This window comes from Pelodiscus sinensis, chromosome 3, assembly GCF_052426305.1.
Source record: "Pelodiscus sinensis isolate ZL-2025 chromosome 3, ASM5242630v1, whole genome shotgun sequence".
In the NCBI taxonomy this organism is placed as follows: domain Eukaryota; kingdom Metazoa; phylum Chordata; order Testudines; family Trionychidae; genus Pelodiscus; species Pelodiscus sinensis.
In genome coordinates this window covers 42,426,639-42,444,557 of record NC_143054.1, presented here as the reverse complement: position 1 = coordinate 42,444,557, position 17,919 = coordinate 42,426,639, and the positions used below count along the sequence as shown (strand labels likewise).

Genomic DNA, 17,919 nt, shown 5'->3' with positions numbered 1-17,919 from the left:
CTATGAGGGGAATGATTTTTGTACAATTTAAGAATAGCTGAGAAAACCTAGAAAAAGTGTAAAGCTCAGAGAAGTCTGAGACCAAGCTTCAGTGTGGTAATCACAAGAAATAATCGCCACGAGATGGCAGTAATGCCACGTCTTTCTCTGAAGATTTTCATTGCCCTGAGATTTTTTGGGTGAGAAACGCAACAACATTAATACATAAATACAAGCTTATTACAAAGTCAGCCTCCCCCGTTCAATACCATTCGCCGCCTTCCCTCAACTTACAATGAGAAAACAACGTTTCATATTTTACCAAGAAAGGAAACTCATCATAAGTGAATAATTACAATCGTGAAACTAGCTTTCTCCACATGTGATAGTTTCTGTCCTATGATACTTTGTATTTTAATTACTTATCAAGCATTAATTATGTTGTTAAACATGGTGTATAGTATTGCTGCCTATAGTGCTGCCTATAGTGCTTTTAATTCCTATTGGATCTTAACCAAGACACGGGGCCCCCTTATTTTTAAAAATATTTCTTAATTGAAAAAAGAGACTAGTTGTAAAGGTGGGAGTAGGAGGGGAAAGTACATATACAACCTAACCCTGCTAACATTACAGTATACAATATACCAAAGTTTTATTTTCAACCTCTCTTAACATCATTCTTTTTTTAGGGTCATGTCCAAGAGAAGCCCTGTCTGGTAGTAGCCTGGAACGTCTAGATTTTAGAAACGCCTTTTAATGGCAGAAATCCTTCTTGGTGACACGAGTCATTAGGAATGGCAGTGCAAAGATAAGACACCGTTTCTCAAGGAGACGTCGGCTCTTTTAGTTCCCCTAAGAAGATCAATGTGTTCTGACTGAAGAATTTGGAGTGAGCTCTGGGAGCACATAACAGGTCTGTCTGAAATTCTTCCTTTTCCAAAGCTAAGACCGAACTAGCTGGGGGTGCTAGAGCTACCGGGGGTTTCCCCCTTCCCCAGACGGATCGATTATAAATCGCGCAGGAGCCTTAGCGCCGCAGCGCGGGGAGGGACCTGGGAAGATGAGGGTGGTGGACCTTTGGGCACCTTTGGAGCAGGACCTCATCCCAACAGGGGGGCTCATCTCCTGACCAAGTGTGGTGCGATACAGGGCATGTTTCGCCCTGTTTCTCCTGGCATCTGTAGGCTAACTGCGTGCAGGGAAGGCCAGGGGCGCTGTCAGCGAGCAGGAACCAACAGAGTGTAGGAAGGAAGGCTTTGCCTTCATGGGACTCTTCCTTGCGAGTAGCTCAAGTTGCCTCGCCCGGCTGTTCCCTCTGGGTGGGAGTGCTGAGGCCGAGTGACCCCGAGGCTGTGGCAAAGGCGCTTGGCTCCAGCTGAGCGGGCCAGGGTGGACGCGTGCACTTTGCATCCAGAAGGCTGCTAACTTGGGTGGGGGCTTTGGTGTGTGCTTGCTGTGCAGCTCCAGCCAGTCTCCTTCCCCTCTCTGTGGGGAGTGATGGTTGAGTCCAGCAGCAGTAGCAGCAGCTCCTTGTGTCGCTAGCAGCCCGTCTGCTGCGCTCTCGATCCCTCCCTCTCTCCTCCTCCTCTTTCTCACACTCGCTGGCTCGCTCTCCTCCGGCTGCCTCGTCTCTCCTGCCTCCCTGCTCCTCTCTCTGCCTCTCTGCCTGGGTCTCTCTGCTTGGTTTGCCTCCCCCTTGGACACGGCCGCGGAGCTCCCCGGCTCTAAGCAGCTCAGCCCTGCAGTGGCTCAGGACTTGATGCTATGAGAAGAGCGAGGCGAGCCGTGCGACCAGTCCTGCAGGAGGCGTCGGATGCTGCGCTGCTCTCGGGACCGGGATCTTTCCCCTCTTCCTCTCTTTGCCCTTTGGTGATTATTTGGCACTGTCCTTAGTCCCGCTGGTCCTCGGAGGAGCCGGTCACAGGCGAGGAGAGCCGCTGGGGTGGTGCGGGGGTGTGTGGAATAACTGCAGACATGACTGCGTGGAGGAAATTCAAGTCTCTGCTGTTTTTCTGCGCGGGGCTCCTCTCTGCAGCTCAGGGTAAGATTTGGGTTTCCTGCATTCGGGGGCTGGCTTTTGTGCTTACAAAGGAGCTGACTGGGGATCGGGGTAACAATTTCCTTCCAGCTCTGCGCTCCGGAGGCTTGACCAGCACGGATTTCTGTTCAACTCAATTACGGCAGTAGGGTTCCCAAGATAATCCCCCCCATCCCTGGTCTTTCTGCCGCACGCACCTCCCAGGTGCACTTCTCGGGGATTTGGGGTCAGAGCCAGCCTGGCAGCCAGGACAAGCTGCCGGGCAAAGCTGCGGGCAGGAGGCGGACGCCAGGTGTTCCCTCTGCCCGCTGCGCGCAGAGGGTGCGGAGGCGAGTTTGCGAGGAGTTGCCCGCGGCGCAGGGCTGTGCTATGCCAGCACCTGGGCGGGCAGGCTGGTCTGTCCCTTCCCTTCGCTGGAGTGAAATCCTCCCTCCCCCCGCTGCTGTAGATATCGCGCCTGGCTCCCTGCTGCAGGGGGGTGGCTGGGGGGAGTCGCCCCTGTTTTCCCAAAGGTCGGACTTCGACCCTTGTAAGTTACAAGAGCTGGCCTAGCAGCAGAGGCTGGGTCCGGTTCCTCTGGAGACCTGCCCTGCGGGATGAAGGGATCTCGCTGGTGCCCAGCCCCATACAATGCACAGCGCCCTCCCCCGCGCTCGGCCTGGCTCTCCCCAGAAATGAGTGAGGGCAAGGGGGAGGAGAGCGTGCACAACTGGGCTTCACAACTTCACTTGCCTCCCCTCTGGAGACCACAACTTCCCCAGTATCCACTTGGCCTCTCCTCAGCCGGCCCTTTAAGTGCTGCGGGGGAGGGGGCGCTCACAGCAAGACACTTGCCCCTGCTCCTACTTCACCTGCTCTGAGCTGTTTTCTAGATGTACAGCCCGTCCGCGGGAGGGTCGATTTATTTTGTAACCTGCACAGCGGGCGCGCGTGTGTGTATGGGAAGGGGGGGGGGCTTCCTCCCATCCATCTTTTAAACACGTTTCTTAAAAGTGAATACTTGATCCCATCTTATTTTCCTCACATTTTCTGCCTCCCTTTGCTGTCCCTCCCTTTTTTTGGAGGGGGCGGTTGAAAATAGGGAAGGAGGAAAAGAAAGCGAGACGCCGAACTCCAAACTCAGTAGGAGTTTTAATTCTTCGTTCCCTGTCCTGTCCTGCCCTGTCGTGCTGTGGGAAGGATCACTTTCTACCGTGGCGGCATTGCAGAGTTTCCTTTGTTTTTACTATTTTCCTGGGGTAGCTGGGGTCTGCAGACAACGGTTCTGAGGGGTACGAGGCAGTAGGTGTGTATCTGATTCCTGATCCGCTTTGAGCTGGGCAAAGGCACCGACGGAGCAGCAGTAAGACACGTCTGGTTCCTAACCCCCCGAGGACCCTGCCTCAGCCCAAATCCTGGGCTGCTCCGGGTGACAGGGCAACATAGAGTCCCTGAAAAAGCGACGAAGAGTCCTGTGGCACCTTATAGACTAACTGAAGTGTAGGAGCATAAGCTTTCGTGGGCAAAGACCCACTTCGTCAGATGCATCTGACGAAGTGGGTCTTTGCCCACGAAAGCTTATGCTCCTACACTTCAGTTAGTCTATAAGGTGCCACAGGACTCTTCGTCGCTTTTGCAGATTCAGACTAACACGGCTACCCCTCTGATAGAGTCCCTGGGCGATCTCCGATCTCCTTTTAGTGCCTGGGAACACAGACCAGAAAAGCATAATAGCATCGGCTAGCTTAGGTAGTGGTGCTGAAAGAGCAGCTCCTCATATGGGGCTTGTCATTGCGTGCAATCCATGGTGCACTCCAGTCCTAGGCAAGCAACAAAAAAAAAAAAAAAAAAAAAAGCTTTATGCTTAATCACCTGTTCAGACGTCCGGCATCCCCCGTCCCGCCTGCCCTTCTCCCTTCTGCCTGTTCATTGTTTCCCTGGTTGGCAGGGGCTGTTTGGTTTCCCCTTTGCGGTTCCTGATCTTTCCCCAATTAGCCAACGCTTTGCACAGCCCTGCGGCTGTTTAATAATCCTCACGCGTGCCTGGCACTTCAGCCCCTGCCTGTGGATTGGGTGGGTGTTTGGGGACTAATGACACGAAGCCGGATCCTCTGGCTCGTCGCGCTGGGGCTAAGGGCGGGAGTTGGGGGAGGAGGGGAGAATAACAGCTGCCGGGGGCCCGCAAAGCTGCCAGCTCCAGCAGATCGGGGCCGGGGCAGTGGGGAGGAATTGGCCAAGCACTGAGACTCACTGGCAACCGAGAGCTCCCCGACTCTGCCCCTGCCACCTCCCACCCCACCGGAGCGAGGCCGGTGAGCTCTCCGGGGCCGGGCCTCGGGGGTGGAATGGGACGAATTGCAATCAAGGCTACTATTGTCTCGGCTCCCTTGGAGGACTTGGATCCGCTCATTTATTGCGTATACTCCGGCTGGTGCTGGCGTTTGACATTTAAGTGTTTTCTTTGCACGGCTGACAGCACATATGAAAAGCTGGAGGCTGGATCCTGGTTAGCCCGCGCCTGCCCGACGTGGTTTGCTTACACACAAAGCGCTGGGCGGGGCACATTTGGGCACTACCTCTGTTGCTGCGCTGCGGAGTATAGTTACACCTGGTTTAACAGAGAGCAGGAACGCACCCACTTAAAGGCTGCGACCTGACTTAATACTGAAGCTAAACAACAAGTGGAAGAGGAAACAGCAGGGATATTTGACATAATTCTTTCCTATTGAGGTTCCTAGGCAGTTGCGCACAGGTATCTATATTTAGTAAAAGATAAACCCTGAGGCTGAAATTAGATTTACAAAGTAAAAAGAGCGAGAAAATTCATTGCTTAGTAACATGAGCAGCCTTTGCTTCCAGGAGCCCATAAAATCTTAATGAATAGATCCCAGGAACTCTTTATTTTAGCTGTCCAATGGCGGTGAATTAATTTGCTGTCCATTGTAATAGAGATTCTCTTGGGTTTGATATATAAAGCTCCAAAGTGCTGCATTTTTCTGTAGGTGTTGCCTTGCTCTAGTTTTCCCTTTATCCATCTGTAAATGAGAGCTGTTCTACCTTCTGCATTGCTCTTTAGCAGCAGCATTATGAAACAAAATTCAGACTCTCTGCTGTTGCACAATTGGATCGAACTTTTCAAAGATAAGCAAGGATTGAATGTAGGTAGAGAAATGTACTCATTTCCCTTAATCTAGTAAGTACACGTAAGAGGTATTTCTATGAGTTCTATTCATTTGCTACCATTATGGTGTACTGATGGATGTGAATATTTTTGAAAATGGGTAAAGTTTTTCTCCTTTTATATGCTACAGTGAGACAGACATGGAGTCATTTAAAAATATCACTCCTTCAGAAACTACCAGAGAAAATCATGCTTCATAAGCAAATAATGTAGTACTTAGCTCTGTAGGGGAAGGAAGCTTGTTTATCAAAGTCATTTGTTTGTTTTGATATGCTACCTCTCAGCCAAAAACCTCCAGGAGACTGTTAGTTTCTTTGAATGCTGCAAAAACACAGCAGCATTGGTCTGGCTCTTGCTCTTTCTCTGGCTTTTGCTGTCTCTAGAAAAAATCAGCAACAACAACTAATAGAAAAGTAAAGTAAAAGATTCAAATTACTGTTAGACTAAAATTTCTTGAGGATGGAAGATTAAAATAATTTATCAACTGGTACATCATCTATAAGTTTCTACTATGTTTATGACCTGCTTGGTATACTGAATTGAGAGCGATTCTCCCTTAAAGTCATACATTTTCTCTATTTCCAGAGCAGTGCTTTTAAAATTGTAAAGATATTGTCCCTAGAGAGGCTCCATTTTCCTCCAGAGGGAACTCAAATAAACAAGGAGAAAATGAGTTAAAGAGGTTTTTTTTTATTATTATTGTTTTGCAGTTAGGCCTTGCCAAAACTAGAGCCAAGTATTGAATGCTCAGAAACAAGTGATAAGTACTCAATGGACAATGATTTTCCTGCTTAGTCTGAAGTGGAAATAGCCTAACAAGAAACCAAAATGAGCAGGCTGTTCTGTTCTTAGGATTAAAATATATTGTCCTAATGTGCTAGGGTATTTGTTTTTAATATATTTTCTCCTCATTTAAAAGATACCTTTACATTAGGAAAGACCCATGTTTCTGTTTTTACAGTAGAATAAAAATATTAGGAAAAGTATGAGAAAATCACACTGCAGAAATTGTATGAGATCATCCTAGATCCCAATAACACAGTCACTTTCTTTTTTGAACTCTTCTTTTAAAGATGGTCCAAAAGAAGAGTGTGTGTCAATAAGGTCCCTGATGATTGTGTACAAGTCTTTAGTTATCTGAGGTGTACAATGATTTCAAGGCTAAAATCAAAATGTATATTGAGGGCACATGATGCTTTCTGAGATGGACTGCAAGCACGGAAAACATTCTACCAGCTAGTATCAGATGCTTAGTTTTGTACCTAAACATTTATGCTCTTTTAAACATATGTATGATCTAGAGATTGAGATTATTGTGTACAGGTTTTTTTGTTTGGTTGATTTGTTTTGTTTTTCTGCTAAGTGTTGCTCTTATACACATTTGAGGCCTGATCCATGATTTCCTTTATACTGGTTGCACAGCAGTGTAATGACATTTATTTAGGTTGGATTTTCATAGACATTTAAGGGTTCAGATACCTGTGAAATTGAAACTTTGACCCCAGGGAGTACAAGTATGTAAATCTCAAGGAACAGAAGACAACAAATTAACTGTTTGCTATACATAGGGTCCTACATGAGAAGTGGCTTACTGAATATTAATTTGAAATCTTGAAAGTGCCGTCTTTTGCACACCATCATTTGACCTTCATATTAACACATTTTTTCAGAGCAAATCTCTGCTTAAGGTAGTGCTCGTCTTATTGTGAGTTTAAATCCAGGAAGTAACTGGGATCCTCCTATCTCTGGTCTCTCAAAACTGGTCTACATTAATCAATTTTATCTGCACTACTAGGTTGGTAGAGGTATGATTTGCTCTGCCAACATCATTATACCAGTGAAATCCCTTGCGTAGATGCAGTTATACAAGGGGGCATTTGCCACTTTAATTTTTCTAGCATAGTTAGAGCAGCACAACTTGGAAGCGTAGTCAAGGCTTGCAGTTTAGTTGAGTGGCATTAGTCTAAAGGCATTCTAGTGTAATTACAATAAGAATATGGCCCTTGTGGGATCATGTCCATGTGGCCATACAATAAATATTAAAGTGTTAACACTGTTTTTTCCCCATTTCTTCAACAAACAAAGAATTGGTGATATGGAAGTGCCCCATATGTAAATGAAACACTTTTTTTACTAGGATACTTTAGTTTTCCACATCAGCTGCAATATCTTTTATATCATTTTGATTAAGCAGTAATTTTTGTACTAGGGACAAATGCCCTCAGCACCTAAAGGAAACTGTGAGTTCTTGCTTTGTCCTCATACATCTTTGTTCTATCTGGATAAAAGATTCCAGTCAAGCATACAACATTTCTGCTGCATTTAAGAAAATCTACACTAGCTTGGTTATAAACATTAATTAATTCTCAAACAAACTACTTGGATTAGCGCCAGTGTTATACTGTTATCAAAGGCGACATTTATCTGTTGCCTGCATTTTGGAACCTAATTGTAAAGAAGAGAGACACATGCATAGAAATCTCTTAGAAGATAAATATTACATCGTATTATCATTAAAAACTCATGCTGTTCGTCAGAGTACACATTGCTCCACAACATCTTATACAGTTAAAAAACCTGTAATACACAAGTTTCCCATCATTTTGAAAAATTAGATTTAATTAGTTCATATTTTTGATAATTAACCAGGATGCCTCTCGATTAATATAAGTATTGTCAATAATTCGCTCTCAATGAAGGATAAGCAAACCAAATAGCCCCTTCGACCATGATTTCCTGCAACTTTAGAAATGCTCTAATTTCAGATATAAAAATTATTTGTAATTTCTTACAGCTTCACAATTATTAAATTATGCATTTTGGTTCCCATTCAATGCCATCACTATTTCCATCTTTGTATAACTTAATATTTATAGATATTTTTAATAAAGCAAAATAATTTATTATTCTATAATTTTGAGGACCAAATACTTCTGCAGTTTACGCCAATAAGACTTTTCCTGTTGATTTCAACAGTAGCTGAACGAGGTCCTTGGAGAATGATTAGTTCTCTAAATAAGGCAGGGAAAAGACTGTGACTGTGTGACCTTCTTCAGGTGACCTTTTAGTCACTGGGGCCCTCTGTCAGGGTTTTCACTGGTATAAAACAGCAAGAACCTGGAGCAAATTTGGGTAATTGATTTTGGCAGCATTAAAGTGGCTCATATATTTATGAAGGTAATCTCTTCTTGAACAGTCTATCCAATGTACAAAACGGATATAGGATTTTCAACTTTTGGCTTGCTGCTTCTCTCCTCCCCTCCTTTAAGAAATTATTGTAGACAATGTGCAGAAGATGCTACTATCATTTTAGTCATGAATTTTTTTTCTCTTCTACAATATCCGAGGGATACTGAAATACGGGATGCTGCTGCACAATCGTGTCTCTTTTGCATGGTGATATTCTTGAAAATACTGTGTGCTAAATTTCAGCTCATACAGTGCTGGACACAATGAATAATCCTTTGCAAAATCCACAGCCTTTGTTTTGCAAACAGTTACATAAAATATTTTGACCTTTTAAAATAGCATTTTTACAGTCCTTGTCTTTTACTTCATTTGTTATTTCAAAGTAAGATTTTTTACTGAATGCAAACTTTGGCATTTTTTTCTATGAAAAGTCATCTTTGCTTTTTATTATAGAGTGGGCAGCTTGTGACATCTGTAGTTAGACTGCCTAAATCTTTTCTTGAAAAACTTAAACGCATCCATCGTTGGCATCAAGCCTTTGAAATTTTGGCAGAAAGAGAGATCTGTGTTTGTTTTTTTTCCTACATGCTTCTGATCAAATATAAAAGTAATGTAAATTTTGGAAACAATTATTTCCTGACTTTTGCTTGTATTGTCAGCAATTAATCAAAATAATAACTGAAGATAAGATCCTAAGGCCTGAGTTATCCAAGCCACACATTGTACTGGGAAATCCAAGAGGAGATCATCTCTCCAGAAGTTGGGTAAAGGAGCTGAAGCAGACTCCACACAACAGTCACAGACACATTATATGTCTGTGGATCATTCTCACACCTGGAAGCACCAGAGACACTTGCAACCCTGCTTCTCTGATTGCTTGACTTTACATTAAGGTTTAGATTTAGAGTAATCATAGCAAGGATTTTGTAATGTCATTGATTTTGTATGTAATTGCAATGAGATTAATTATGGTGCTCCAGGGAACTACATAAGATCAAGACGTATGCCAAGTCACTGTAGAAACATATATAAACACACAGCTCCAGAAAGACAACAAAACAAGTTACTATAACAAACAATGAGAAAAGCAGGGGGAACAAAGTTGCATGCTTGAGAAAGGGAAACAGGAAATATCCTTCTTATCTTTGTTATAAAATAATATAGGGATTGAATCAGACTAAGCACTTGGGGACAATGCTACTATATAATTCACTTTTAGAACTCTAGTACCATTGAGCAGCTGCTGATGTTATAGTAAGTGACCTTCTACATTTGTAGATATATCTCTTGTGAAATGAAATTGATTTTCTTTATCTAAGCACATGAGTATCTAGAGTATTCACCTTCACTCATTGTTTGCAGAGGCTCCAATGGGAAGAATGTGATGCTAGTAGGTTTAGGAAAGCAAAGATGGCAACACATTTTAGATGAGTGAACTTTGTTCAGGTAGCTCTCTTTGCTTACCTAAGAACCTATTTAAAAGAGGCTGTAAAACAAGTATAAATGTTGTGATTTCATTAAGCCTTTTGCAGATCCACAATGTTGTTAATTTGAAAAGAATTTTTCGGCCTTTGGTTGAATTCCTTGCTTCTATGTACAGCTAGCCCAATTTGTCTTTGATTTTGGGACTGTGCTATGTAGTTTAGATTTCCTAAAGGATGGATCCTGAGTAGTGGGAACCTGATCCAAAGCCTAGGGAACTCAATGAAAAGAATCTCATTGGTTTTAATTAGCTTTAGTCAGGCCATTTTTGCGTCCTCCATCCATGAAATGAGAACATAGTGGCGAGTCAAATATTGATGAATGGAACCCTAACGCTTGCAAAATGTTAGTATTTCATATTATGCAAATAATCAGAGATACTTGACTTATACTGAAAATCCTTTATATTTGAAATCTGTTAACAAGCCTGAAGTGTATACTTTCTTCTTCTTTTCACTAGCATTTAATTTATTTGTTTTTAAGGAGAGATTAACCTTTAATTGCTTTCTTTAGTAACATTTAGTAAACAGACTGATCAAATGGAGATGATCCCTGCAAATAGGAAAGAAGGATTTCCACAATTCATGTTGCCATGACAATCTAGTTTTTTATGTCAACTCTTGAGAGGCTCCAGAGTCTTTTAAAAAAGCAGTGCATCAGATAATACCTTGGAATAGGTGGTTGCCTCAGTTTTTACATTTTTTTGGTTTAAGACAGCTGAGCATCTGGCCCATAATATTTTGTATGTTCCTACAAAGAGTGAATAGATATTAAAAAATTATAGCAAGATGTTGTCCAATCAATAGAGGTATGTTGCTCTACATCAGCAGGGGAACTACCCTTAGATGCTGTGTTATCAGGCTGTTAAGATTTTCTTTTAAAGCATGTGATGATAATAAATAGTAATCACCAAAATAATAATCAGTGCTGTAGAGTGGAGAGGCTAACTTACAATTGTAATTTTGATCGCCATGACAATATTTTATCTTGCAGCTTTCCATTTTGACGGAATTACATGACAGAAAGGATTATAGAACAACATCAAAGAACTAATCATTTTATTTCTTTTACAGCTCCAATTTCAAAATTAGTTCAATGAAATGTTACAATAGGAAAGGAAGATAAATGGCTATGTTGCCTGAACATTTTAATTACTATCTAAAGCTACGTCTAGACTGCAGGCTTCTTTCGAAAGAAGCTTTTTCCGGAAGAGATCATCCAAAAAAAATTCTTCCAAAAGAGATCGTGCACATTGCAAAAGTGCTTTGAAAAAGCAATCTGCTTTTTCAAAAGAGAGCATTTAGACTAAATGGACACTCTCTCCATTGCTATTGACAGAATGGCCACCAGGGTACTTGTACTTTTTCCTCTTTCCTCTTCTTTTGAAATAACTCCCTCATCCCTGTCCACACACACCTTTTTGTGAAAGAGCTCTTTTGCAAAAAAGCTTCTTCCTTGTAGAATGAGGATTACCAACACCGGAAACCCCCCTCTGTTCTTTCAATTTTCTTGTGGAAGAATGCAATTGCAGTGTAGATGTTCCTCAAGTTTTGTCAGAAAAACAGCTGTTTTTCCAACAAAATTCTGTAGTGTAGACATACTCTGATTTATTATTTCCATTTGATTTATGCACAGCAAAATATGTGCATTTTGTCTCTTTTGAAATGCATAAAAATAATAAATAGTTTCTAAATAGGATTGCCAGGTGTTCGGTTTTGCATCTTCTGTCCAATAACCCCCACCCCCCCCAGAAAATACCGGATATGAGGGTGGTGGGAATGGGGAGCTCAGGAATTTAAAGGCACAGCAACCTTTTATTTTTCTGTTTAACCAATTTTTTTCTGCACCATGTTCAGGATTTTTTGTGAAAGTATCTGCAACCCTATTTCTAAAGAAATAAGTTGTTGATTTAAAGAGATATTTCTTGGATTGCACTTAGAAGAGAAAGGAGTGTGGTGAACAAATAAGATAAAGTACAGTGCTATTTCCACTGGGAAAATCGGTTTATTTGGGAAAATCAGCCCAGGAACAGATCTTTTTTAATGTTCCTGGCAGATAATGGTTAGGCAGTTGGTACAGTTTCTTTACAACTTCATAATGGATTTGAAAAGATTAACATTACATTTAAAAAGAAAGTTTAGGAATTGTTTTTCAAAGTGAATCTGATCAGTTATATTTGCATATAGACACATAGGCTATGCCTACACTATGAATTTTGCCACAAGAGCCTCTCCGGGGCAGGTAAAGGATCTTGTAGAAAAAGGGGTTTTTGAGCAAAACAGCCATGGCCACACTGCCTGTTTTAGCGCAAAAACCTCTAAAGCAAAAATGGAACAAAAGAGAGTATGCAAATTAGGCACGGGAAAATACTAATCCATGCTTAATTTGCATTGGCTCTTGCAGCAAAACTCATAGTGTAGCCATAGCCATTGTCATTGGGATCAATAGTAGCTAGTCATAAATCTGAGTTTCTGATGCTGAAGACTGGAATTAATCTTGTATTTCAAATAAGAATGTAGGGTCAGATTCTCCTCTTTGGTGCACTCACTTTGGGGTGGTACAAATTTAACAGTGAGTCATTTCAACTCCACATGAAGCCAGCTTGACAGACCTTATTCAGACAATGCTCTCCTTGGTTTCAGAAGAAGTGTTGGTTGAGAAAGGATTGCAAAATCAAGCCCCAAGAGCTCAGAGATCATCTTCCTACTCTCTCAACTTCTTTATAATTTGCACTTTACTAGTACTGCATCTCTGTGACTGAAGACCTGAAGAAGTTGGTCTAATAAATAATATTTCCTCATCCATCTTGCCTCTGTTATTTAACAAGAAGGAGGCTTGTGGATGGAATACATTTATGATATAGTGACAGTCAAGTTATACCCATTCTGCCTGCAACACAACTCCCTCGTTACCAAGTATCTGATGGAAAAGTAAATCTATTTACTGAATAACAGATTATGCACAGACTATAAGGCTTCTGCTGAGTTTATTTTAGTAAAGAAATAAGTTTTATAGTAAAGTCCAATGTACTTAGAAGGGTCGTTGGGCCATTCTTTATTATAGGATTCTAGATTTATATGTATCTTTGCTTTTGCATTATTTTCAGAGTTATAAAGATCCTGAAAGTCCCATTGACTTCAATAGAAATTGCAGGTGTTTGGCTCCCCAGAACCTCTCGTAATTTGTTCTTAATTATATTTATTTTTGGACAATAAAGATAATGGATACAATATAAAATATCCATTCAATACAAAGTATCCACTTTTGTTAAATGTGAAGTGCAAGTTTCAATTTAAAACTAAGCCAATTCACACTTCTATATAAACTATATTGGATGTCTATTAAGTGGCATTGTCCAGGCCCAGGATTAAGAGAAAGCATATTCTACATTCTTCTGTTGGAATTCTGTTCTGTTTTCTCTAAATATTTGGTTCTGATGGGTAGGAATTGTTGTTATTTTGGGTTGTATTTATACCTCTGAGGAACACCTGATTGTAGGAGATGGCACAGTGCCTCACTACCTCCAGGAAATGCAAAAAGAGTGCTTCCTAACTCTTTGAAGAGGAGAAGCTAGTGTATCCTCCTATGGCTATACAGTTTTGATGGCTGGTGCATGAAGTTAGCTTATTTTCTGCCCAGCACAGCTAAAAAATTCCTTCTAAGGCTATGTCTACACTACATACTTTTTGTGGAAGAGGTAATGTAAATGAAGTGCTGCGACTTCATTTGGGGTTGCGACTTCTTTGGAGGATAGGGACATAATTCAAAATGACCTTAGCAAGTTAGAGAAATGGTCAGAGGTAAACAGGATGAGGTTTAATAAAGAGAAATGCAAAGTGCTCCACTTAGGAAGGAACAATCAGTTCCATACATACAAGATGGGAAGCGACTGTCTAGGAAGGAGCATGGCAGAAAGGGATCTAGGGGTCATAGTGGACCACAAGTTGAATATGAGTCAACAGTGTGATGCTGTTGCAAAAAAAGCAAATATGATTCTAGGTTGTATCAACAGGTGTGTTGTAAGCAAAACTCGTGAAGTCATTCTGCCGCTCTAATCTGCACTAGTTAGGCCTCAGCTGGAGTACTGTGTCCAGTTCTGGGTGCCACATTTCAAGAAAGATGTGGAGAAATTGGAAAGGGTACAGAGAAGAGTGACAAGAATGATTAAAGGTCTAGAGAATATGACCTATGAAGCCAGGCTTCATGAACTGGGCTTGTTTAGTTTGGAAAAAAGAAGATTAAGGGGGGACATGATAGCGGTTTTCAAATATCTAAAAGGGTGTCACAAGGAGGAAGGAGAAAATTTGTTCCTCTTGGTTTCTGAGGACAGGACAAGGAGTAATGGGCTTAAAGTGCAGCAGGGGAGGTTTAGATTGGACATTAGGAAAAAATTCCTAACTGTCAGGGTGGTCAAATATTGGAATAAATTGCCAAGGGAGGTGGTGGAATCTCCCTCTCTGGAGATATTTAAGAACAGGTTAGCTAGACATCTGTCAGGGATGGTGTAGATGGAGCTTGGTCCTGCCTTGAGGGCGGGGGGCTGGACTCGATGACCTCTTGAGGTCCCTTCCAGTCCTATTATTCTATGATTCTATGATTAGCACTTTCTTGTGCTTCATTTGCATAATCTCTTCCAATCCATTTTATACAAGAGGTTTTTGCACAAAAACAAGCAGTGTGGACATGTCCGTTTTGTGCAAAAATCCCTTTATGTGCAAGATCCTTGGAGGATCCATAGATGCCTCTTTCGCAAAAAAAAAACAACAACAACAAAAAAAACAGAACAAAACCCTGCATTGCATAGCAGTTCTCTGTTATTAAAAGAGATAATTTCAATGCCCATTGAAATCAATGGAAGAAACACACCACTGATGTCACTGAGCATTGGATCAGTCCCTAAGGAAATAATCCATATTTTTAATACAATAATAACGTGAAAATGTTTTCTGGTGATGTATAAAATACAAAAATATTTGTTATTCATGGACCAGATCCTTGACAGGTGTAATTCTATTGTCTTCAGTGGAAAATGTTATTCACTTGAGCAATGTAAAGCCAGAGTTGAATTTGTGTGAAAGTGAAAGCCTTGCCATATAGTTCATACACTTTCAGAGACTGTTTTGTGGAATGGAAGTGTTGCAAAGGACTGACTCACCGCTGGTCACATCTTTATGTTTCCTGAATGACAATGCACATTACCTAGGTAATAACTAAAGAAAAGCACCATGTAGAAGGATCTCTCCCATGGGAACAAAATCAATTAAAAAGGTAATCACTCTTTGACACTAGAATGATAAAGCACTCCTCAAGACGAAGAAATGGGCTATTGCAGTGACAGAAATTGGGTCAAATGAAGGGCTACCATTCAGCTTGCAGGACAGCAAAGGAGAATGTAAACACCTTTGGAAAACATTCTTAGACACTATTGGCTCACTCTTTAATGGTATTAGATAAAGAGATAAGCTATATAAAATACTACACTGTGAGGTTCTTTAAGTTATTGCTTTTTTAGAAGACTTTTCCTCCTCATTTTTCTTTTCTATTCAGTTAATTCTAATAATTTGTTACTTATTATTGTTTTCCCATGAACATAAATATGATGTAATGTACAGGTACATTCATATTTATATTTTATTGTAGAGTAATCACTAGCTCTCCAAAGGAGAGTTGGTCCCCATTATACTCAATATAGTGCAAATGAAACACAGAAGGAGAAAAACTTTATTATCTATCTGAACAAGACACAAAAAAATTAGAAGGGGAAACAGCTACACAGAGAAATGTTTTTTTCCTCACATTTCTCACAGTAAGACAGGGAAAAGAACCCAATTCTCATTGGCCCCAAATCAGTATCCTATTTGTGGTTGGCCTTAAGGACTGATGATTGTGTAGGTCATTCTGGATGCCGATTTCTAGAAGAAACAAATCAACAAGGTGTGTGTGTGGGGCGGTGGGAGATTGAAAATCTAGATTTGGGGGTTGCATATTAAACTGTTTGGGGACACCAAAACATTTTTCACCCTAGAGGACAAAGCTGCAAAGACTGGCTCTAACCCAATCCACTGCCATATACTACATCTCTATTGGACAGTACATTTTCCTCAAGCCATTTTATTGTCCCATTATACTGGTTGGATTTCCCTGTTTAGTCTTTGTTGCCTGTTATTCTTGTTTTCTTTTTAAGGATTCTTTACTGCTATTTGTGTTAATTGAAAAAGATTTAACAAAAGTGATTAACACTGTAACTTTCTCCTCAAAACAGCACTTTGCTGACCACTATACAGGCAACAGCCACTACCATCTCTTTGAATGATAATGTACTAATTGTTAACCACATATACGGAGTCTTTCATAGTGCTCCTGTGCAGTCAAAATATCTGCTTTCTAGTACTCTAAATGTGAAGATGAAAAATGTGAGAACCCTTGTGACACTGCAGTGCAGATCCAAGTGTTCCCATGTAGTAGGATACTGCGTGGAAAATGTGATGTATTAGAAAAGATAGGAGGTACGGCAAGTGACCACCTTGGCTTAATCAGGAGATTTTGAATGATCTAAAAATGAAATAGGAGTCCTATAAAATTGGAAACCAGGTCAGAGTACAAAGAATGAATATAAACAAATTACACAAGTATGTAGGGGAAAAATTAGAAAGGTGAAGGCACAAAACAAGTTCAGTCTAGAAAACATTCTACATATATATTAGAAGCAAGAGGACAGGGTTGAACCATTGCTCAATGAAGAGGAAAAAATAAGAACAGAAAATGTGGAAATGGCAGAGGTGCTTAACAATTTCTTTGCGTTGGTTTTCATCAAGAAATTTGGTGGTGATTAGACATCAAACATAGTGAATACTAGTGTACATCGGATAAGTTAAGAAGTTAAAACAGGAAAAGAACAAGTTGAAAACGTATTTTAAAAAGTTAGATGTCTTCAGGTTACCAAAGCCTGATGAAATACAGCCTAGAATACTGAAGGAGCTGATTGAGGAGGTATTTGGGATGTTAGGTATCATCTTTGAAAAGTCATGGAAGTCAGGACATATTCCCAAAGACTGTTAAAGGACAAATATAGTGTCCATCTTTAAAAAAGGAAATAAGAACAACCCTGAAAACTACAGACCAGTCAGCTTAACTTCTGTTCCAGGAAAGATGATAGAGCAAACAGTTAAGGAATCCATTTGCAAACATGTGGAAGATAACAAGGTGGTAAGTAATAGCATGGATTTGTCAAGAACAAATCAAGTCAAACTAACCTGAGAGTTTCCATTGATAGGATAAGAACCCTTGTGGATAAGGGTGAGGTGGTAGATGTGGTGTTCCTAGATTTTAGTAAATCATTTGATATATCCTCACAGACTTTCTTATCAATAAATTAGGGAAATACAACCTAGATGGATCTACTAAAGGTGGGTGCATAACTGTTTGGAAAACCATTCTCAGAGAGTAGTATCAATGGCTACGTCTAGACTACAAGCCTCTTTCAAAAAAAAGCATCTCTGACTACAACAAGTACTTTTGAAAAAGCAAGCTGATTTTTCGAAAGAGAACACCCAGGCAGTCTGGATGCCTCTTTTGAAAAAGCACAGTTTGCATTATATAGCGCCTTTTTTTGACAGAGCACTTTCTAAAAAAGGCGTTCTTCCTTGTAAAATGAGATCTTTCGCCGTCAAAAAAAACTGCCACATTCTTTCGATTTACTTTCGAAAGAATGAGGCACCAGTCTAGATGCAGGGGAAGTTTTTTCTAAAAAATGCCACCTTTTTTTGAAAAAACCCTGTAGTCTAGGCACACTCAATGGTTCCACAGTCATGCTGGAAGGGCATAACAAGTGGTGTTCCACAGGGATCAGTTCTGGAATGGGTACTATTCAATATCTTCATCAATGATTTAGATAATGGCATAGAGATTATGCTTATAAAGTTTGCAAATGTTACAAAGCTGGGAGGGGTTGCAAGTGCTTTGGAGGACAGAGTCATAATTCAAAATGATCTGGACAAACTGGATAAATGATCTGAGATAAACCGGATGAAGTTCAGTAATGACAAGTAATGACTCTAGTTAGGGAGGAACA

The 17,919-nt window shown here is 40.9% G+C and overlaps 1 protein-coding gene across 1 annotated transcript in view; it reads left to right on the top strand.

Moving 5' to 3' along the window:
- Window positions 1-1,106: 1,106 nt before the first annotated feature.
- CSMD1 (CUB and Sushi multiple domains 1) overlaps window positions 1,107-17,919 on the top strand; it is a 1,868,278-nt gene continuing 1,851,465 nt past the window's right edge. Inside the window, exon 1 of the mRNA XM_006137767.5 lies at window positions 1,107-2,020. Coding sequence (XP_006137829.3) covers window positions 1,954-2,020 — 67 coding nt within the window. The 5' untranslated portion in view covers window positions 1,107-1,953. The remainder of the gene's footprint in view (window positions 2,021-17,919) is intronic.